General features: G+C 39.6%; 1 protein-coding gene across 1 annotated transcript in view; it reads left to right on the forward strand.

The window, feature by feature from the left end:
• The window catches only part of CCDC88A (coiled-coil domain containing 88A), a 63,515-nt gene that overhangs the window by 16,917 nt on the left and 24,111 nt on the right, over window positions 1–22,487 (forward strand). The window contains exons 5-16 of the mRNA XM_059467725.1: window positions 2,382–2,451; window positions 5,960–6,018; window positions 6,596–6,679; window positions 7,235–7,375; window positions 8,447–8,616; window positions 12,273–12,354; window positions 13,510–13,668; window positions 15,966–16,112; window positions 16,609–16,753; window positions 17,319–17,503; window positions 18,810–18,947; window positions 21,354–22,424. Of these exons, the coding sequence (XP_059323708.1) occupies window positions 2,382–2,451; window positions 5,960–6,018; window positions 6,596–6,679; window positions 7,235–7,375; window positions 8,447–8,616; window positions 12,273–12,354; window positions 13,510–13,668; window positions 15,966–16,112; window positions 16,609–16,753; window positions 17,319–17,503; window positions 18,810–18,947; window positions 21,354–22,424 (2,451 nt within the window). The remainder of the gene's footprint in view (window positions 1–2,381; window positions 2,452–5,959; window positions 6,019–6,595; window positions 6,680–7,234; window positions 7,376–8,446; window positions 8,617–12,272; window positions 12,355–13,509; window positions 13,669–15,965; window positions 16,113–16,608; window positions 16,754–17,318; window positions 17,504–18,809; window positions 18,948–21,353; window positions 22,425–22,487) is intronic.

Here is a 22,487-nt window from a genome sequence, read left to right on the forward strand (position 1 = left end):
CTGTTCACCATGCAAACATGTGCTGTTGTTTTTAGCAGGAGTGAAGGCTGGAGAGCTCCTTGCAATCTAAAATTGCTTTTTGCATGTGTAGATACTCACTCCCTTCAGTGCCTGCAGGGAGGTTGGTGCTCTGTGGTAGTGAAAGTGTTAAAGGATGGGCTGTTTCACAGAGGGGTCACTTGAGTTCCTGTCACCTGTGAAATTCCCCAAGGCAGGAAAGCTGGGGCTTGATGGATGCCCTGGAATCAAAGTGAGAGGCCCCCCTTAGGCTGGGGGGAGGCAGGAGCCTCACAGCCCAGTGCTCCTGAGAGCTGAGAGCACAGGAACCCTGCCTGGGGCTCTTCTGGGGCTGTCCCTGGAGCCCAGCGAGGGGACAGGACACCGTTCACTGCACTGACACAGGATTTCCCCTGGGGTTGCCATCAGACACTGATGAATGTGGGAATTTGGGATTTTTAGCACTGTGTTGACCTAACTCTTTAACACTTCTCATTGTGAGCTTGTGCATGCTGGTTTGTTCCATGTGGTTTTGTAAGATCTGTGGAAAACCTTCTTTCAGTTTAGTGAAAAATCACATCGGTGCTGTGGATGTCTGGTCAAAAACCTGCCCTGGTAGGATGTAGCATTCAAACTTAAGGTGTTATGTTAGATTAGTCACTTTTTTTTTTTTTTTTTTGTTCCTATATCATCTTTGTTATTCTCTGGAATTACAGTTCTGGTCCTGAAGCAGTAATTGGTGTGTGTACATTTCTTGGCAGTGTAAGAGCACGGAACTGTTCTCAGCAGTTAGTTCAAGATAAATTATTCTAAATTTTGGTGGGCTCCAGAGGTTTAATCCAGTGAGTGTCCATGACTCTCAGCAGATTTGACTGAGGAGGTGCAAATCTTCAGTAAAATAAATGCTGGTGAGCTGTGCAAGTTTGTGCAAGCAAAGCCAGTGCTGAGGTTAACACCAAGAGACAGAGAAGGTGTCAGACATCTCTGGGGCAAGGCAGAGGTGTTGTAAGGAAACAGGTGATCCTGTCTGCTTAGGGCACAGCTTCTGCTTACTGCTGCTCATCTCTGCTTTATGATAGCATCATGGAGTTATTTGAGATACTCCCAAAAACCACCCCCAAAAAACAACAAAAGCAAACAATAAAAAGCCACTCTAAAAAGATGTGATTTTCTTTCGTAGTAGCTGCTGACGCTCATTAAATTAATTGTATTTTATCTGTTTTATTTTGTTTTAAAACATCCCGTGGTGCACTTCATGTCTTATTTTTGTTTGAAAATTGTCTTTATCAAAGTCTGAGAAATACAGGTGTCACAGTTGGTTAAATTCCATTATATTGAAGGAAGTCAAAGCTGTTTTCTCCCTCCTTATAATTTGTCTTAGGCATGTCCAGAGGGAATGTATATTTTGCAGTTTACTATTAATCATTTCAGGTATAACGTTGGTGTTGTGTATGAACTGGTGGGAACTTTCAAGTGTAGCTGTAACTAATAATTTCTACTGGTGTTTTTCAAGAAATATTGGATTTTTTTTTCAGTTTGACCTAAAACAAGTGGACCTGTGTTAGGTTGATGCCCTGGGCTCTTCTGGAATGTGTTGCTTTTGAGTAGGAGCATTTTATATAATAATGGATCTGTCACTGTGGAAAAACAAAAAGCCTGACTATAGGATGGCATCTGCTGGGAATAAATATCTGAGAACAGGAGAGACTACTCTGCTTCAGGAGAATTAGGCTCTGTCTAGACTGGGGATTTGACCCGATTACAGCCACTACAGGAGCTCCATTGATGGAATCCATGGCACAGATAGGCAGAGCTGCTGCCTGGTGTGTGGCACTTCCCAGCTAAAATTCCATGGGATTGTGCACACAGGGTTTGTACCTTTATATTCACAGCTGGCCCAGTGTCACTGCAGCAAAACCCCTGGGATTTTCACATCCACCTTTTGGTGAGGCCAAAGAAACTGTGAAATAAAGAAATAGATCTTTTTTTGCAGTAGAAATGCACCTTAGAGCCAATAAAACAAATATGTATCAATAGGTTAGTCAGGAAAACATGAACATAATAAATTGAAAGGGTTTTGCTGCATTCTGAGACTCAGGATCTCGTTGGCTTAAGTTCCCTAAGCCAGCTCATTGCCACGAGAGAATTTTGCTGTGTGAGATGATTGTGCAAACCAGTAAAACAAAGCTTCTGTAGAAGTAACTCTTATTTGTTGTTTTTTAATTAGAAAGTAAATAAGTATTTTATGAGTTGTATGCATGAAGTCCTGAAAAATATTAAAACTGTTTAATTAATACTGATTTCTCTTTAATGGCTGTTGGCATTTGATGTTTGCTTTCATTCAGTACACATGATGTAAATAATGTTTTAATTAACTTTTATAGGAGACTTTGCAGCAGTTGATCATGATGTCTTTGCCAAATGTGCTAATAATTGGCAAAAATCCTTTTTCTGGTAAGTTTATTTTTGACTAAGATAAAAATGTATACTGGTGTGATTGTATTTATTCACTGGAAATAAAATTCCTGAAGGGTTGAGCCTTTCAACAGAAGATTGTTTATCAAATAAGTGGTTTAAGAATGATGAGTAATGATGTAATAATGATTTTCTTTGTCCACACGAAGGGTCCACACTCTAAAAACGTTCTGTCACAGCCTCAGCCCTGGCTTTCACTAGGATTTATACTGAGCCCAGTGCATTTCTCAGCAGCCAGTGAACCAGTGATGGCACAAAGTTAAAATTTCATGTACTCCCAGCTACTGCACCTCCAACTTTCTTTACCTGTCACTGCTGAGGGAACTGGCAGTTCAGTGCATCTCACTTGATCCAGCTCCTGATCCTTGTTTCTCCTTCCCCCAACCTCTCCTGCTTCTCTTGCATCCATACCTGAAAAATATTGCAATTACCTTCTTGTTTTCTCCCTGAACTGACACTGTCTTCTCCATGCTCCCACCTTCTCTGCTTCCAGCTCTGAGAGTTGCAATTTTCAGACCAAGAAAATTAGCCAGTGTGGATCCAGCTGCCTGTCCACAGCCTCTTGGGGATCTCTGCACCTTGCTCTCAATTCCAGCAGCACGGAGCAGACACACCTGGCCTGCAGGGAGCCACTGTGGATTGGGCACAGTTTATTCCCCTAGGTGTCATGTGCCCCAGGTGTTGTCCTGCTGGCGTTCTGCCACCTCAGCAGAGAGGTCAGGAACTGCTCTTCCAGGCTGTGTGGCTTCCCCTGGCTGCTTTGGTTTCTTTGGGATGTCTTCTCTGCTGCTGTGTCTGTGGGCCAGGGGGTTCCTCATGAGCCAGAAGAACCATCTGTGTTTCCTCACTTCCCAATCCCAGGGCTCATAACGTTGATATTTTCCATTTCCCATCTGCACTATCCCATCTCTGTAGGTATCTTGCTTTAATTCTTGTGGGTTTTACTTTCTGCTTCTGAGCATTGCTGCTTTTGCTTCAGAGGTCACAGCTTTTTCAGTTTTTATATGTGCAGCTGCTGTCATATGCACCAAGAAGTGTGAATGTGGTCTCCTCCTTTCCAAAAGAACAGAATGCATCATGGTTTTTTAATTTTGATTCCAGACTCTCTTAAGGTTTTCAAAAGACTCCATGGATTTGCCTAGAAAGCAGATTTACTGGAAAAACAGATTTAAAAAAACCCCAGCTCGTAGTATTGTTTTGTAGTGACATTTTTTATTCTGTTCAAGATACTGAGAGAAAATGTTTTAACAATATTGTGTAGTATAAGATGACATTTCACTGAAAATGCACTATCAAACCCCACAGAGATACTAATGCATTCAGTTGTATACGTCCAATTTTATGGTTTGGTCATTTTTAAAGAGTTGTCTTTGTGTTTTGGGATCTGTGGTTTGGCAGCTCTGCTGGTGTGTGCTTTGCTCTTCTTTGGGGATTTTGTTGGATTTGTGAGAAAGTTTGGATTTTTCTGTTGTGTAGCACTCACATTTTTAAAAAATGGTTATGCTTGGACAACATTGTCAAAGGTGTTTCAGCTCCCTGCTGGAGTTCTACCACAGAGTTTGGTCTGAAATAGAATATTGACCTGTTCTTCTGGGTTCTGTCCAGAACCTTTCCCCTTTGAAAGTTAGGGCTGCTTTTGCTGTGTCACTTGGAAAAGGATCTCATTCCTACATGGATTTTTTAAGCTTTTTTTAGGTAGGTGCAGGGAAATGAACCCTCAGGGATCTTTGGAGACACTTGCTGTGTAAATCTGGTTGCATCAAGGCAAGCCTCAGAGTAAAAGTCAATTCCCTGATGAAGACTTGGATTTGGTCCTCTAAAACTGAGGCTGGAGGTGTGATTTTTCACAGGGATGTTTTCCAGTTTTTCCCCTTTGCACTTAGGGAATTATTTATTAGTAGAGAAATCCCAGAAGATGCCAAATTGCAGAGGCAGTTGACTCGTGGAGGAAGATGCAGGGAGAAGGCTGGAGGTGAGGTTGGGTAAAACAGGTCAGCAGGAAAATAAAAATAAAAAAAACAAAATCAGGAAATATGTCCTGCGCTGATTGGCAGGAAGGCAGTTGGAGGAGAGAACTGGAGGAGAGCTACAGCCTGTGACTGTAAATGTGAAATTAAATTACAGAGGGATAATAATGGGGCACAGGGGAAGGGGAAAGATGAAAGTTCGTGTTCCTGAGGGAGCAGGGCAGGGAGGATGGAAAGTCTGGAATAGGATGAGCACAGGGAAGATCAAACAGTGACACAGGGTAGGGACAAAGTTCAGCAGCAAGTTGAAGGGTGTAAAATAGAATCAGCTATTTCAGTGTTTCTGATGGAGTAAAAGGAAGAAAGAGGATGAGGGAAGCTGAGATAGTTCAGTATTTTGCTCTGTTCCTTCAGGGAACGTGGGGGAGAGACAAGGAATCAATATTCAGGTAGGTGTTTGAAAGGCAGTCAGGAGATGAAGAGTGAAAAGGAGCTTAGGGATTGCTTAAAAATTAAGAAAATGTGATTAATTTATTGGGGTAAGTGAATGCAGGCTGTGAGCTGTTGGATCCTCCTGTTGCAGTGTTCCTGTTAACCTTTATTGATAAGACAGAAAGCCAGGTGGAATTCCCCTTCTTCAGCTGAAACACATTCCTTGATGGTTTTTCTATTTCTCCATAAAAGACTTCACAGCTTGAGCCTTTGGGATACAAGAAGTCTGAATAAATGACTGAAAATCTCCCATTTGAATCTATGTTTTTTGTAATGTGTTTATCTACCTGAGAAACCTCTTGAAAAATTGCAATATTCCCTGGTCATTGGGATTATACACATTATGTAGCTCCCTCCAAAAGCAGCAGCTTGAGTCAATGCCTAAACTGTGTTGTCATCCTTGAAGCATTTGCTTCATGGCATTTGTGTTCTAGATTTAGAATATATTTCTATATTTAGTAGCAAGATGAGGACATTGTCAATGTATAAAGTAAGAAACATTTTTGTTAATCTGTAAACAGAGTTCTTTAACTTAAGCTTCTTTAGGAGATTAAGATGCTTAAGGCCAGATTTGGAAATACATTTTGATTTTTTGGATGTGCAGATGAATATCTAATACAGCTTTATAAGGAATTGAAATGAACTTGTCACCTCAACTCTTCCAGTTTGGGAGTGACAGATAATTTAAGCCCTTTTGTAACTATCTTGAGAGACCTGAGATTGCCATTGAAAACTTGATTGCAGGTCTCCAAAGCACTTCTAAAAATGTCACTCTGAAGTTTTGCTTTTTGAAGGGCTGATTTTTTTTCCATTTGAAATTGTTGTGGCTGTTAAGGTGTTTGGTTACTCTGGAAGTCAGCAATTAAATGGCAAAAAGGACTGAGCTGAAAGCTCCTCTGGTTGTTTTCTAAACTAGGTTAACAAAAACGATATGGAAATAACAAGAAAACCTCCTGTTTTCTGAGGGATAGGGGAATAAGCTCCAGTTACAATTTTACAGTTACCATTTTTTCTTGCTTTCTTCTCAGAGCCAGGTACTGAAGAAGTAAAAAAGCTCCTCCTGCTTTTGCTTGGCTGTGCAGTTCAGGTGAGTTTAATTGTTTTTGTCTCTGTGAAACTTCACAATTACTGATCTCTAATACTTGTGGCGGTATAAAACTTTTCTTCCTTTGTTGTACAATTGCATTCCTTAAAAAATTAGAATATTCTGATTTTTAATTACATGGCTACAAGCCTACACCTGTTATTGCATAAATACCTCCAATACTACCCTAATGGGTTATTAATTTCAGTAGTGTTAATTACCTGATACTGTAAAGAAAAGGAGGAAATGGTAGAGTGCTGAAAATTAACTCACTGCACTGTTTCATGTATTTAATAAATCACAGCATTTGAATAAGTAGCAGTTTTAAGAAACCTCTTTCTTTTACCATTTCAATTTGATTTTCCTTGTATCATTTAATTAGTGTTGAAAGTTATAATTACTGTAACATGGCATGAACCACGGATTTACTGGTCACCAGAATTACTGGATAATAATTTAGTCATGTGGCCATTGCAATGTCAGCTTTAGAGGTTTTAGCTCTGAAGAAATGCAAAAGAGGAATGAAAATACTTGCAATTATACATATAAATGTGTATAAAATAGATGTCTCTATTTTTAGTGTCAGAAAAAAGAAGAATTTATTGAAAGAATCCAAAGTCTGGATTTTGATACCAGAGCAGCTGTTGCAGCCCATATTCAGGAGGTATTTTGGGGGGGTTTTGTTTTTAATTTTGGGGATTTTTTGTGTTGGAATATTGCATTGCAGGAGGGGGAGTTGCACGTGTTCAATGGCAAGTAAATCACATATGTGATTTGCATATTGAGTGGTTGTAGTAAGCAAAAAAGGCTTTATTTTTTCACTTGATTTACAAAAGATTTAATGATTGAGCATTTTTGGGTTTTATTTTTAGAGCAGTACCAGAAAGCAAATTTGTTGCTTCAAGGATTTCTTAGTTACATACAGCAAATTTAATTTAGTGAAATCTTTATATGCAAATTTCTTTATAAAATATAATTCAAATCAAATGTATGTGGTAGGTAATTTATAATGTTATTGTCACCAGAAGGACAAGGTGCTGCTTCCAGATGGACAAAAAACTCTTCCTTTACATACAATTAAATATATTTTAAATGTTTTTTTCATATCTTATCCAGAAAATTTAACCTGTAGAGTTGCAGCTTTATTTTTTTTTATTCTTCCTTTCTACTCTTAAAATTCCAAGAGGATGTTTTTTCCCTTTCATTTCACCCCATGTAGGTAACTCATAATCAGGAAAATGTGTTTGACCTGCAGTGGATGGATGTCATAGTGCTGACACAAGAGTATGTTGAGCCTCTCCTGAAAAATATGGCATTGCATTTAAAAAGGCTTATAGATGAAAGAGATGAGCACTCAGAGGTATGGATGTGGGTTGGTGCTTAAGAGAAATACAAGAAATCTTTTTTTTTCTGACATAATGCAGCTCAGGATTGTTATAACTAACAGTTTAATTTTCTGCTGACATGTTGGAGCAAGGATTCCTGACTGCCAGAATGTTGTTTCAGGGAGTTCTTCTGTGCATATTTGTTAAATAATGTGGGAAAGATAAAGCTGTAATAAAGTAGGAGTGATAAGAGGTGATCTTTTCCACATAGCCAGAATGGGAAACAACTTCAACATTCATCAGTAGCTGAAAACAGGGAATCCAAGGCTGTATCAGCTGCATTTACCAGGAATCAATAACCCATCAATTTGCAAGGCAGTCACTGAAAGCTGTTCTATTCCCATGTCCTGTTGTCCAGGTTTGAGGGGGATAAAGCAGAATCCATACCAGGAGAGGAGGTTTTGCAGGCTTTCTTGAGGCACAGTTGTTTGTACCATGTTCGTATCAAGGAACAGAACTGTATTTCCTACAAAGTTAGAATTGTGAATCATCTTGGTGGTCCCAGATTGCCCCTCAGTAGAGTGGATGTGTCAATGTTGCAATTATTCCAGATATTCCTTTGACAGTTCTTCCAGATCACAGCCTTGATAGGAATACAACAGAGGGCGGAGGATGGGGGTGATGCCTTTGTTCAAAGCAAAGGAAAAATACTTAAAACTGTGAGAGATGTTCATATTTGGCTAACACCTTGATTTATAGGGGGAAATAGGAGTATTATCTTTATTTTTAACAGGTGATGGTTTTCAAGGAATTCACACTTTTGATTACCCAGTCCATTCTGAGTAGTGGCCATTTTGTGGGCTTAAAAGTCTGAAGTGAAAAACAAAATTTAAAATAGCAGAAAAATAAAATGTAAAACAGCAGAAGGTGCTGTTCAAAAGCTGTGGCTCTTTACTTTAGGCATAGAAGTGCAGGCAGAACTTCTGATTCCCTCGATGGCCAAAACCTTCCCATCGTTGTGGTGCCACTGCAGTGTTTGCTGTGAATGACACCCAGAGGTGGCTCTGTGAGGGCCCCTCTGGACTGTTCCCTGTTCTGTCCCTCAGACCATCATTGAGCTGTCGGAGGAGCGGGACTGCCTGCGCTTCCTGCCGCACGCCTCGGCCGCGCAGTCGCCGTGCGGCTCCCCCGGCATGAAGCGCACCGAGAGCCGGCAGCACCTGAGCGTGGAGCTCGCCGACGCCAAGGCCAAGATCAGGAGGCTCAGGCAGGAGCTGTGAGTACAATTCACACTCATCCTTTCCACTCATCTGGTCCTCTTCTGACCAAGTCACAGAATCACAGAATGACGAGGTTGGAAGAGACCTCTAAGATCATCAAGTCCAAGCTATGCCCTAACACCTCAACCAGACTACAGCACCAAGTGCCACGCCCAGTCTTTTTTTAAACACATCCAGAGATGGTGATTCTACCACCTCCCTGAGAAGAGCATTCCAGTACTTTCTTATTCTTTTGGTGAAAAATTTCTTCCTAATATCCAACCTGTGCCTTCCCTGACATAGCTTGGGACTGTGTCCTCTGGTTTTGTCAGAGACCAACCCCCACCTGTCCACAGCCTTCCTTCAGAAAGCTGTAGAGAGCAATAAGGTCACCTCTAAGCCTCCTCTTCTCCAGGCTTAACAGCCCCAGCTCCCTCAAATGTTCCTCACAGGGCTTGTGTTCCCAGCCCTCACCAGCCTTCTCATCCTGCAACCCACAGGGAATCTCCCCAGGATCTGGAACAAGTTGTTCCTGGTTTCAGCATTCACAAGACACAGTTGTTTCTGTTTATTGGTATGGCTTGACAGTGTAGACCTTCAAAAAGCTTTTGAAATTTTCAAGTTTTGAAAGTCTACATGGGACGCACTCAAGCATCTCAACATCCTTCCCAAACTGAGGGCCCAGAAATGGACACAGCACTTGAGGTGTGGCCTCACCAGCACTGAGCACAGGGCAGAATGATCTCCCTGCTCCTGCTGGCCACACAATTCTAATGCAGGCCAGGAGCCATTGGCCTTCTTGGCCACCAAGGCACTTTGCTGGCTCATATTCAACCACCCAGGTCCCTTTCTGCCTGAACACTGTCCAGCCACACTTCCCCAGCCTATAATTCTTTGTCATTTCAAATGGGTTTTTTTGTTGGTTTTTTTTTTTTTTTTTTAGTTATTGCTCCCCAGGAGGGGTATTTTTATAATACAAGAAGATTTGTGGACCCATGGGACAAATACAGTGTTTCATCTGTGTTTGTCTTTGTTTGTATTCATAATGATGTTTTGACCTAAATTTTCTTCTCTGATGTCCCTGAAATCATGGATTAAAGGTGGAAGTCTCACAAATCTCAGCATTTTGTTCTCAAACCAGGTGATCATTAAAAGGAGATGATGCAGGAGGAATTCCTTCTCAGCAGCATCATTTGGTGACCTGTTTCCATCAAGAAATACTCACCTATGGTTAATTCATGGTTCAAAATCATTGCAGATAGGACAAAAATTTTCCATTAGAATGCTTTCCTATCTCCCACCTCTTTGTTCCTGTGTAAAAGATTTCTTGTCTGCACAACACTTCCTTGCTCCTGATTCTGTAGGTTTCTGTGGGCTCTTTGTCTTTATAGTCAAGGAGCAGATCTGAGCAGAGTGAGGAGTTATTTAAAGAGGAGATCAATAACAGACCTGTGGAGAATCTGCTTCTCCCTGTAGCAATGTGTCAGTTGTTTTAGCAGAGTGAAGTGTGTGTGTTCTGAATTAAAATGCTCCATCTGAAGAGATTCAATATGTGTAGAAACAGCATAAATAAAGATTTATTTTATTTTTTTTTTTATTCAGCAATGGGGAGAGGAGACAGGTAAACTAAATCACAAGCTGAAGGTAGCATAAGTCACAATTCAGAGTTTGTTGATCAGATGATTTCTAGCTGGCTGGATTAAGGATCTTGATTTACTCAGAGGATCCCCTTCCCCCACTACAGCATGGTCCTCATGAGGAACAGAGGACAAAAGCTGGGGCTCTTTTTCCCTGATGTCTGTATTATTGTGTCTCCTGCAATGAGCCCGCCCAGGATATTCTATAAACAGCTGCACCAAGAAAATTAGTGAAAAAATTGCTGTTATTAGTTTGATTGACAGTTAATAGATAGCCTAAACAGTGAACACTGGTATGTTCTGTGTAATTTAGTCCAATCCTCTCCAGTCTGTAGCTGAAGCATGCAATTAGGGCAACACTGATGGCTCAGAACAGTCCACATTTTGCACTCTTATTTGAATTCAGTTGGTAAATAATTTCCCTTTGCATGTAGCAGTATCTTAAAATACCAGACTTGGATGAATTAACTTCTGTCTGCAGCATTTAGTGTTAAATGCTGCATCTATTTGATAAATTTTAAATTACATTAATTCCAGACTTGGAAATACTCAGCATAAAATTTATTTATAATCTGGTTTTGGCAGTGAACCTTCATACCTGGTTTAATATGCAGTGTAGCTGATGTAATTTCCTATAAAAGGTCTGTAAAGATTATTTTTCAGTTGGATGCAAACCAGGGAATACAGAAACCCCAAAGAAGGAATTTGCACACCTCATTTTCTGAGTGTTGAGTTCTGTGTGTTCCCATGTAGAACAATAACAGCAATATGATGCTGATGGGAAAGTCACAGAAATCAGGAATAAATTTGTGTTTGTGCCTGGTTTCTGAGCACCTCTGGAGGGGGAAAGCTGTGACAGGGATGTTGCACTGAGCTGTGCAGAGCTGAGCCTCCCCTGCTTGTAGGCTCAGTGACCTTTTCCAAGCAATCCTTTTCCAAAGAGATCATTCATGGTGAAACTGGCTCATGTTTAAAAACAACTGCTCTAGTTTTGGTTAAAACATACCTAGTTTTTGTTGGTATGATTGCTTTGACATAGCATTATACATTTCAGTCCATTAAATTTTCTTCTTTCCCCCTTTTCTACTTTAGTTTCTTACTTGTATTCCAGAATGTAGAATAATACAGTAACACATTTGAATATGCAATACATCTTTGAAGAATATTCAATATTGGCAGGTTTTTCTACAGCAAATGTTTGTTCTGAGGTGCAGTGTAATTTTTAACATCTCTTTGTCTGTGAGAGAATTAAATACTTCCTTTGCACTTAGTCATGGTTTAACAAACTCATTTTTTAAGGATTGGGAAATGAGTTGGAAGTTAAGAATGAGTCATGTAAGAATTGTAGAATTCTGTGTCAAATTGTTTTTATCACAGGTTTCTGAGTATACTAAAACAGACACTGTGTTGTCTCCATAAAGGTAAAATTCATTGTGTTTCATGAAATTACTGAGTTTATTAAGCAGTATCTTCTTCAATTGAGTCAAGACACCTAAAACCCTTAATTCTGCTCTGCAAGAAAAGGAAAAATTACAGAGCTATAAAAGTGCTTTTAAAATTGGCTTTACTTGATTGTGACAAGGAGTCAGTGTCTGGTTCTCCTGGAAAGAATTTGGACCTTTTGATTGTGTTGAAATTATTCTGAGTCGAGTTTTGGATGTGGATCTCCTGGTACACATTCATTTTCATTCATTTCCTAACCACCAATGCCTGTGGTTTCTTACACAAAATCCCTTATTGCAAAAATTCCTTATTTTACACCCCGTTTTCTGCCCTGTGTGAGTAGGAAACAACAATTTAAACCTATGAAAAGTCTTAACATTTAAAATATTACATAAGATAACATTAAAATTTTCTTTTAACTTAATAATATTAACTAAATCTTAATGCCAACCCTAAATTTTACACTCTTGATGTCCCTGAAATTGTAGGTTAAAGGTGGAAGCCTCTCAAATCTCAGCATTTTGTTCTCAAATCTGGTGATCATTAGCAGGTTTTGTGGCCATGTTTAACTGGTTTGTGTTTTCTCCTTCAAGTGAGGAAAAGACTGAGCAGCTGCTTGACTGTAAACAAGAGCTGGAACAGATGGAAGCTGAACTGAAGAGACTTCAGCAAGAGGTGTGGGTTTAATCATTTTATTATTTTAAGGAAAGTTACCACCACCAGAACAATTCACCACTCTTTTTTGATATTAAGTATGTTTTCATGTTTATTTTTTTAATTTTGCATTCTGAACTTTACCTTGTGTAATTTATTCCTTTATTTGGTATATTATGATGGAAAAAAATGCCTTGACTTAGAAATTTCTTCTCTGATTTTTTTTTTTGTTTCTTCATTCAAGCAATTTGCCACCAGTGCATCCTCTGAAAGGATCTTCTTAAAATGAAACTGGTCCAATTTTGTCTGGTTTTTCTTTATATTTTGTGTGGTGATAATGAGGAGAAAAACCTTCAATACATCATAAATATACAATTTTTTAAAATGCCCTTAGGTTAGTATTTCTTCTCTAATTTGTTTTGTTTCTTCATCAAGCAATTTGCCACCAGTGCATCCTCTGAAAGGATCTTCTTAAAATTAAACTGGTCCAATTTTGTCTGGCTTTTCTTTATACTTTGTGTGGTGATAATGAGGGGAAAAACCTTAAATACTTCATAAATATACAATATATGGTGTGGTCTTGTGGTGTTGTGAGGGTCCCAAGGACGAGGTGAGAGATGAGTTCTCTCATGTCTCTCATCTCTCATTTAAGTTCTCTCAAATTCTATAGAGAATTTTACTCTAAGACTCTATTGATTTAGTATGATATGATAAACTATAGTAAACTAAAAACTAAAACTATACAATACTAAAACTATACTAAAGAAAGAGAAAGGATGCATCAGAAGGCTGGACAAGAATGACAATAAAAACCCGTGACAGACCACAGTCTGACACAGCTGGACTGGGGTTGGTCATTGAGTAAAAACGATTCACATGTTGGGATAAACAATTCTCCAAATCACATTGCAAAGGAGCAAAACTGATTCTCAGGAGGAAAAATCCTGGCAAAGGGATTTTTCAGAAAATATCATGGTGACACTATGTGTATATATATATATATATATATATATATATATATATATATATATATATATATTGTAGTTACTCCTTGAGAAAGCCCAGTGCAGTTTCCTTGGCAATACAATCACCTACAATCCTGTACGATATATTGGATTTTTCATTGAATTCTCAGAGTTAGCAATAGCCCTGTGCATTCCTGTCTCTGTGTCCCAGAACATGAACCTGCTGTCGGACGCGCGCTCTGCCCGTGTGTACCGGGACGAGCTGGACGCGCTGCGCGAGAAGGCGATCCGCGTGGACAAGCTGGAGAGCGAAGTCAGCCGCTACAAGGAGAGGCTCCATGACATTGAGTTCTACAAAGCCAGGGTGGAGGTGAGTAAATCCAGGGGGAAATCACCCACAGCCACTGTGGGATGGACGGGGTGGATGGAGATGAGAGATCTCTGCAGCCAGGTCGTGGAACTTGGGGTTTATTGCAAAGGGCCTGGGTGCAGGGGCCTTTCGAACTTGGGGTTTATTGCAAAGGGCCTGGGTGCAGGGCCCTGCTGGGAGCTGCCAGCCACAGCTCAGAGCAGGCCCAAGAGAAGAGAGGGGTAGAGAGGATGAGGGGGTAAGACTGTAGGGAGTGTAAGAGAGTAAAAAAGGTAAGAGTAAAAGGGTAAGAGAGCGAGGTTCCCATTACAATACTATAAATCTTCTGTGTTGAATATTTTAATTCTCACTAACCAATCTAGTACAATATACAAATCCTACAGCATTTCCATACAGCCTATAAGAATCATTACATTACCATACTGTGTTACATTTTAAACCCTAAAAACTCCTCTTTGAGCCCCTTCTGCTAAACTGGTAGGGTTCTGACCCTTGGGCCTGTCTGCAAGCAGAGGGTGTTGTTTCATCAAAAGGGGATTGCCTTCAGCCAGCCACACCATTGTTTTCCAGTTGCTCAGTAACTGAGGGATCTCAAAGCTTGCTTTCATTTCAGTCTTCCTTATAGTTTCTATATTCTCATTATCATTTTGTGATTGCAGCTCTTTGCTTGCTGGGTGCCTTAGGCAGACACAGGGAGAGAGGAGAAGGCTGTGTGAGGTTCCACAGAGGTGTCTTTATTGAATCTTCTGTGAAGGTTCTCAGGGACAGCTCTTCTGCCAGACTGGGACAACAGTAGGGGTTTTTATAGGGTACAGAGGCTTTAGGAATTGTCCAATAGTAAGGATCAAAGAAAAGTGACCTATAGTCTTACAGGGGCTTCTAAGGTCCAGTCATCATGAGTGGGCATTGCCTGTCCTGGGCTGCTGAACATGGGGGCATTGCAGCTCCTGGGTCTGCTACAGTTCTTCTCTTGGCTGGGGCTTTTCCAAAGTGCATTTGGAGATTGAAACATTGGGATGGGAGAGTGTTGCAGTGTCCTGCTCTCTGGGATATGGCAGTCAGGCTTTTGTGACAAATTCCATTTTTTTGGTAATTGTTTCCATGTCTAATGGTATGGAAGTCAGCAGTGTTCACCAAAGCTCTAAGCTAGCAGGGCAAGTGGAAGCTTCTATGAAGGATGGATTGAGAAACTCACAGAGGAATTAATTCCAAAAATGCTATAAATACAATAATTCCTTTCTCCTCTATAGGTCTCCTAAGGGAAAGCAATTTTCTAAGTCAAGTGTTGAAGAAAGGAGGGCTGCTCACATAAATGAGTACAGGACAATGGCACAAAATACACTAAAAAAAAGATGTTCCAACACCAGGCAAGGGGAACTTAAAGTTCTGGCATGAGTTAGTAATTTAGGAGGCAAATCAACATGCAGGAATTTATCAGGCCATCATTCTGTCTGTAAATGACAAATTTGATGGGCAAGTGCCATATGGTATAAAAATCAGTAAAGGAAAACAGATTAGTGCACAGGATTTGACAACAGTGGAAGTTTCATTTTCATAGAATGTTTAAACTAATAAACCCCCTAATAATCGTTTATGTGTTTTCATAGCTGGTAAACTATTGGATATTTTAAGGATTTTTCAATACAGATAAATATTAATTAGTTGGGTTTGCTTCATAATAATTATGAGTTAACTTAATATTTGTGTAGGGAGGAGTATGAGGGATATTTATGTGATCCTTTTTCAGATTTTGCAGCTGACTGTGTGCTGAAGTTTGAAAAGCTTTTTCTGTATATCATGAGGAAAATTGCCAATTATGTATTTTACACATTACTTTCATCAGATGCTATTAAAAAAATCCTCTATGTACCAAAATTAAAGCTGCTCAGGCCCTTTGAGAGTGGCTGGTTGTATTTTAAGATTGTGGGTGCATTTTCAGCAACATGGCCTGACTTTGGGCCCAGTGGCCTATAAACCTAATTTTGGGCTGTACATGTGGTACATCTTTCCAGATCACAGCCCAAATCACAGAGATTCTGATGGTTTGATTATAATTATCAACACCTTATTTGTTCTTAATGACTTAGAGAGTATTTAATTTATATCAAATTTTATTTTTACAGAAATTCATGGGTTGCATTTATATGGAATTGCTGCAGATGTGCTTTTTATAAAAGTCTGTTTCAGCTCCCAGTTTTAGTTTGGGTTTCTGGAAGTGGTTGTGTATCAAAGTTTGCATGAGCAGGGGAATGCTTCTGGTTTGGGATTTATTTGTTGTTGTTGATCCATTTTTGCAGGAGTTGAAGGAAGACAATCAAGTGTTGCTAGAAACCAAGACAATGTTGGAAGATCAGTTGGAGGGGACCCGAGCTCGATCAGATAAACTGCACGAGTTAGAAAAGGAGAATTTACAGCTGAAGGCTAAACTGCATGACATGGAGATGGTGAGTGCCAGGGGAGGGTGGCAAAGGCAACTCATACACACTGAATTTAATTCCCATTTTTAATAAAATACTTCCAAATAGCAGGGAGGAGAAGGAATATGATGATAAATGCAGAGATTCAAGAGCAATAGGTTTGATTTTTTTTTTTTTAATGTGAATCAGTGTCACTTAAATATTGTGTTTATCCCATGCACTTTGCTTCCTAATATTCAGAAAGAGGTAAAATTTGGAAGAGTAGGGAATGATTGCTGTAGGTTATGAGGAGAAGAGGTTCTTTGTAATCTTCTTTTTACAAAAAATTCTTCAAATCCCTTTCTAAGTTCTCCCAACTTTTCCCAATTCCCCCCCATCTCACTGTCTAGGCAGACCAGAAAAAGCACTTTGCCCTTCCCTGTGACAACATAATAAAGATATTCTATTGATATCTATATTATATTATAGATAATGAAATACTTTTCACATATTGAGACTTTTAACCTGTGAAATCATTTCCAAGGAGCGTGATATGGACAGAAAGAAGATTGAGGAGCTCATGGAGGAAAACATGACCCTAGAAATGGCTCAGAAACAAAGTATGGATGAGTCTTTGCACCTTGGCTGGGAGCTGGAGCAGATAAACAGGACTACTGAACTTTCTGAAGGTAAACATGAGTTATTGAACTTGAAGTCTCAGAGGCTGGGTAGCATTGGGAAATTAAATGTATTTCTGAAGTGTCGTCCTCTGGAGAAATGCTGATTCCCATGTGTCCATTGAGATACAGGCTGTCCATGAGAAGTCTTGCCCAGTTAAATAGTTGTGTAAACCCCATAAATACCTGGAAGTTCCATTATTTGCCATTCACACTTGTGTACTCTGCAGCACAGATTATGATTCTTCTGGCTTTGCTGTTCTCCAAGTTAAGGAGAAAAGCTGTGGTGAAAACTTGGATTCTTCAGTACAACCTGCTTGGATACAAACTGGATTCTGTGCAAAGCACTTGTGGAATTTGGAGCCACATCCTGAGTTGTGGGAAACAAATCTGTGCTGTGATTAGGAGAGTAGAACATATTTTAATTTCTAATATTTCTAATCCTGATCAGCTCTGGTCACCAAGAGGGCATTGGAAGGACCTTCAAAGGCTGTTAAATCCTCTAAAAATGCAGAATCTGAACAATTCTGGCTAATAAGTCAGCTTTTATTTGAATAATGGTGTTTTTCTCCTGCAGTGCCACAGAAATCACTGGGCCATGAGGTGAATGAGCTGACATCCAGCAGGTTGCTGAAGCTGGAAATGGAAAACCAAAGTTTGCTGAAGACTGTGGAAGAGCTGCAAAGTGCAGTGGGCTCTGTGGAAGGCAGCAGCTCAAGGATTCTGAAAATGGAAAAAGAAAACCAAAGACTTAGCAAGAAGGTGAAGCTCAGGGTGTGCTTGGATGGTGTGAGAGCTGCCTCATGTTCTCTGCCATTTTCTTCCTAAAGGGTGATTTTATGGATTGCTGTTATTTTGGGTAAGGCATTGCAAGGGTCTGAGTGGAGTTACAGTGTGTGTAAGTTTATGGTAAAAAGTAAAACCACATCCAAGAGGTGTTTCTCTTTTTATTATGTGAGAGTGTGACCAGTGAGGGAAAAAAATAATAATATATTGGGGATATGGTGAGTAATGGAAGTGGTTGAGAATAGTGCAGAGCATTAATTTTGGTAATTATGAAGCAGAATAAAGTGTGTGTGCAGAGGTGGAGAGTGAGTGATGAGTCTGAGCTGAAAACTTGGTCCTGTGTCCTCATTTCAGCTGAGGGAGGGAGAAGGTGGGTCAGGGAATTGATAAACAGCTCAGGAGGGGAGTTTGTCAGGTTTAACTGTGCTCAGTTACAGGACTTTGCTCCTCAAATTGTGTGTATCAAATAGAATATTTTACTCAGTGGTATTTATAGAGAATAAAAATTAGGGAAAAAATAAGCTGGGGCTAATTACAGTGGAGTGAAAATGTTTAAATAGCTTTGACATCAGCAGCTATCTCAGGTGAAAGACTATTCTTAGAGTGGCTAAGAGATAATTAAAAAAAGAAAATTAAAGAAATCCCTACTGCATTCCATGCTTCCATGAGTTTCTGATTCCTAAGAAGCTGCTGTTTTTTGGAGCAGCCTCTGTGCTGTGCCCAAAAGAAAGGAATAGAAACACACAAATATCATTCAGGTCAACTTGTTACCACTCAAATGTGGCAGAGAAATCATGCTTGGGTATTTTAAATTTTAAATAGCTTTGCTCTCTGCAAGTTGGAAACACTTGACAAAACAAACTCATATATTTAATTCCCAAGGAATCATCTTAATTATCTCTTGAAATAGTTAAGTAAGATCAAACAACATTGAACCTTCCTAAGTTAAAAGGGTCTTGGAGGAGCAGTATAAATCTCACTGAAATGGGATTTTAAGAGAAAAAAAAGATGCTGGAGGAAATATCCAGAGCCTGAGAAAATCTGACTCTTTTTTTTTTTTTTTACACTAAAATACTTTATAGATACAGTGTTCTGAGCCAGGGAGAAAATTCTGGCAGGAGTAAATGTATTCCCAGAAGAAATTAATGTTTCAATTAAAGATTAGAAAATTCTGTTTAATTCTTTCCCTTAAGCTTCTTTATTCATTTCTATAAGGGTGCCTTCAACCCAGCTAAGACTGTCATTCTTAAGTACATTTTCAAACTTTTGTTTCTCTTCCCAGCTTGAAGAGCTGGAGAATGAAATTAGCCAAGAGAAACAAAGTCTTCAGAACAGTCAAAATCAGAGTAAAGATTTGCTGAAGGAAAAAGCCCAGCTTGAAAAGACACTTGAAGCACTTCGAGAGAACTCCGAGCGACAAGTGAGTAGCACAACCCAAAGTTTTACTGCAGCTTTGTGCTCTGGTGCTCCCCTTTTGGAGGCTTTTACAGACATAAAGGGATTGGAAATGCAGTGGATTTGCCAAAAGGAGGTTCCTGCAGGAAAACAGCTTTGCTCAGAGCTGCAGGCAGTGAGAGACGTGACTCATTTCTGGCTGGGGCTTTCCTGCGGGTTCAGGGCTTTGTAACGCTCCCACAGCTTCATGGAGCTGCTGGGAGGGTGCAGCTCAGCCTGGAGAGAAAATTGGGAACTTTGGAGGGAGGCCAGACACCTCCCAGAGGAGGAGAGCAGGTCCCAGGAGCTGGCAGTGCTTGGAGTAATGTTTGAGTAATGTTGGAGTATTGATGGGAATTCCAGCAGCCTCAAATCCTGCTCCATCATTCTGCCCTGCGCTGGGAGGGGTTCCTGCTGTGGGCACCTGGATTGATTTGTGACTGCCAAAAACTGGCATCTGAATGTCTGTAAAAGATGTACCTGATGGACCCTGGCACCTCCTGAGTGGAAAAAGAGTTCTGGAATTCCCAGATTTAGGAATTGAGTCCTTCAGAACTAGACCTGTGTGACAGTGTTTGCAGGGGTCCGAGGATGAGGGAAGGGACGAGGATCTGACTCCATGTTTCAGAAGGCTGATTTATTATTTTATGATTTATATTATATTCAAACTATAATAAAAGAATAGAAGAAAGGATTTTATCAGAAGGGTGGCTAAGAATAGAAAAGGAATGATAACAAAGGCTTGTCACTGACTGAGACAGTTCAGACAGTTGGGCTGTGATTGGCCATTAATTAGAAACAACCACACGAGACCAGTCCCAGATGCACCTGTTGCATTCCACAGCAGCAGATAATCAATGTTTACATTTTGTTCCTGAGGTCTGTCAGCTTTCCAGGAGAAAAATCCTTAAAGATTTTTTAAAAAATATCATAACTACAGAGCTGCTTTTAGCTTTTATAAATTCTCTTTATACCTCCTGATGACATGGCCATTTAGTTTAATTTAAAGTCCAGTATTCTGAAATGCAGAGTATTATATTTCAGAAAATACTAAGTATTTTTAAAGTCTGTTTATTGGTAAATGGAATTCCAGAAGGAAGAAAAGAGGGAGGTGAAAAAAAAAGCTTGGCATGGAAGGTTTGCTTTCACTTAAAGATACATATCTTGTTTTAGGATTGATATTTCAGTGGGCCTATTTCTGCTTTAAAATAATTTACTTAGGGGCTGATGGGTCAACAGCAACTTCCATATTTCTTCCAAAATCCTGTGCTGACACTTACTGCAGTAGGAGTCATTTGGATGAGATAAAATTCATTTGGTCTCACCCAAAATCCTGGAGGCATTTATCAGGACTTTTTCTAGATTTGGGATTGTAGAAGCAGAATTCATGGACATTATTCAGTGCCATGGCAGGTGCTCCAGAGCTGTGTTTTTAGGCGCCTGTTAAGGAGTTTCTGGTGAATATTCCAGAGCAGTTTGTCATTGCTGGGAGCAGAGCTGTAGATCTGTAATTAATAGTTCCATTCAGATTTCACTGTGGGAGAACAGCCTGTAATTTTCTCAGTCTGTTTTTCATTGCAAGCAGCACTTTTGCTTTTCTCTCAAACAATTTATTGTTGAAACATCCCTTACACTGGGTTATTAGTGTACATTTAAATATTGATCCAAACAGTTTTGCTGGATTTTGCTGTCTGGTGTTACATGCCCAGATAATTCCAAATGATTTGGAGCAACCTAAAAAGTCAAGAAATACTGAAATTAAGGTGTAGGTTCTGCCTTTATCCTTGAGGTAGATCTGGGAAAGTGTTTCCTAGGAAAATAATTCCAGTATGATTTACTTTCTCTGAAGCTGGTTTGGAACAGAATATCCAAAGGTTCTTTTTAACTCAAAAATCAGTGTAACTTTGGTGTGTTGCTTCTCAAATTGTTGTTGAATGTGATCAGGATTCCCTCACCTCTACTTTTTCCAAATGAAATAAAGAGATTTTTGTGGCTCCCACACCTCCCTCCATCTCAGGTTTGGTTCAGAACTTGCTGCAGTCCTGTTCTTTGTGGACACACAGCTCTGCAAATCACAGAGTGTGAGAAAAAGCAATCTAAACATGGGTAAACACAAATGAAAGTTAAATTTGCCAGGAAGTAGGCAAAGCTTTCTTTTGATTTGTGCTTTATTAGTTTTGGGCTTATGTTAATATTCAAGAGGAGGAGATTTGAAGATTTACTTTGTTATCAAACTTGAAATAATGTTTGTGATTCTTCACATAAACAGAGATTTTCTTTAACTTTAAATAAAAGGTGAATATGATATGATGAGTATCTTTTAGTTTATATATGAAAGCAATTCCTTGTTGGCAAGTTGTTTATCACTTTACCATTTTTCTACCCAAATTAGATTAAACTCTTAGAACAAGAAAATGAACACTTGAATCAAACCGTGGCTTCTCTAAGGCAGCGCTCACAAATCAGTGCTGAGGCAAGAATGAAAGAAATTGAGAAGGAAAATAAAATCCTCCATGAGTCTATCAAAGAGACCAGCAGTAAGTTAAATAAAATGGAATTTGAAAAAAAACAAGTCAGGAAAGAACTGGAACACTACAAAGAGAAAGGGGAGAGGGCAGAAGAATTAGAGAACGAGCTGCATCGTCTGGAGAAGGAAAATGAGTTATTGCAGAAGAAAATCACCAACCTAAAAATCACTTGTGAGAAGATTGAGGCCTTAGAACAAGAGAACTCTGACCTGGAGACAGAGAACAGAAAGCTGAAAAAAACCTTGGATAGCCTGAAAAACCTCACTTTTCAATTGGAATCCTTAGAAAAGGAGAATTCCCAACTGGATGAAGAGAATTTAGAGTTACGGAGGACAATCGAATCCTTGAAGTGTACGAGCATTAAAGTGGCACAGTTACAGTTAGAAAATAAGGAGCTGGAGAGTGAAAAGGAGCAGCTCAAAAAAAGCCTTGAGCTGATGAAAGCCTCTTTTAAAAAGACTGAGCGCTTGGAAGTCAGTTACCAAGGCTTGGACACAGAAAACCAAAGGCTACAGAAAGCCCTGGAAAACAGCAATAAGAAAATTCAGCAATTAGAGAGTGAATTACAAGATTTAGAGACTGAAAATCAAACCCTGCAAAAGAACTTGGAAGAGTTAAAAATCTCCAGTAAGCGCCTGGAGCAGTTGGAAAAGGAGAATAAGTTGTTAGAACAAGAGAGTTCTCAACTGGAAAAGGATAAGAAACAGCTGGAAAAGGAAAATAAAAGGCTTCGACAGCAAGCAGAAATTAAAGATAGTACCTTGGAAGAAAATAATGTCAAAATCAGTAATCTGGAAAGGGAAAATAAATCTCTGTTTAAAGAAATAGTTGTGTATAAAGAGTCCTGTCTGCGCCTGAAGGAGCTGGAAAAGGAAAACAAGGAGCTGGTGAAAAGAGCTACCATTGATAAGAAAACCTTGGTCACTTTGAGAGAGGTAAATACAGAGGAATTTCCATTCCCATCATAATCTGTGTATAATGTACAGAAATTGTATCTG

Source organism: Ammospiza nelsoni, chromosome 3 (assembly GCF_027579445.1).
Source record: "Ammospiza nelsoni isolate bAmmNel1 chromosome 3, bAmmNel1.pri, whole genome shotgun sequence".
In the NCBI taxonomy this organism is placed as follows: domain Eukaryota; kingdom Metazoa; phylum Chordata; class Aves; order Passeriformes; family Passerellidae; genus Ammospiza; species Ammospiza nelsoni.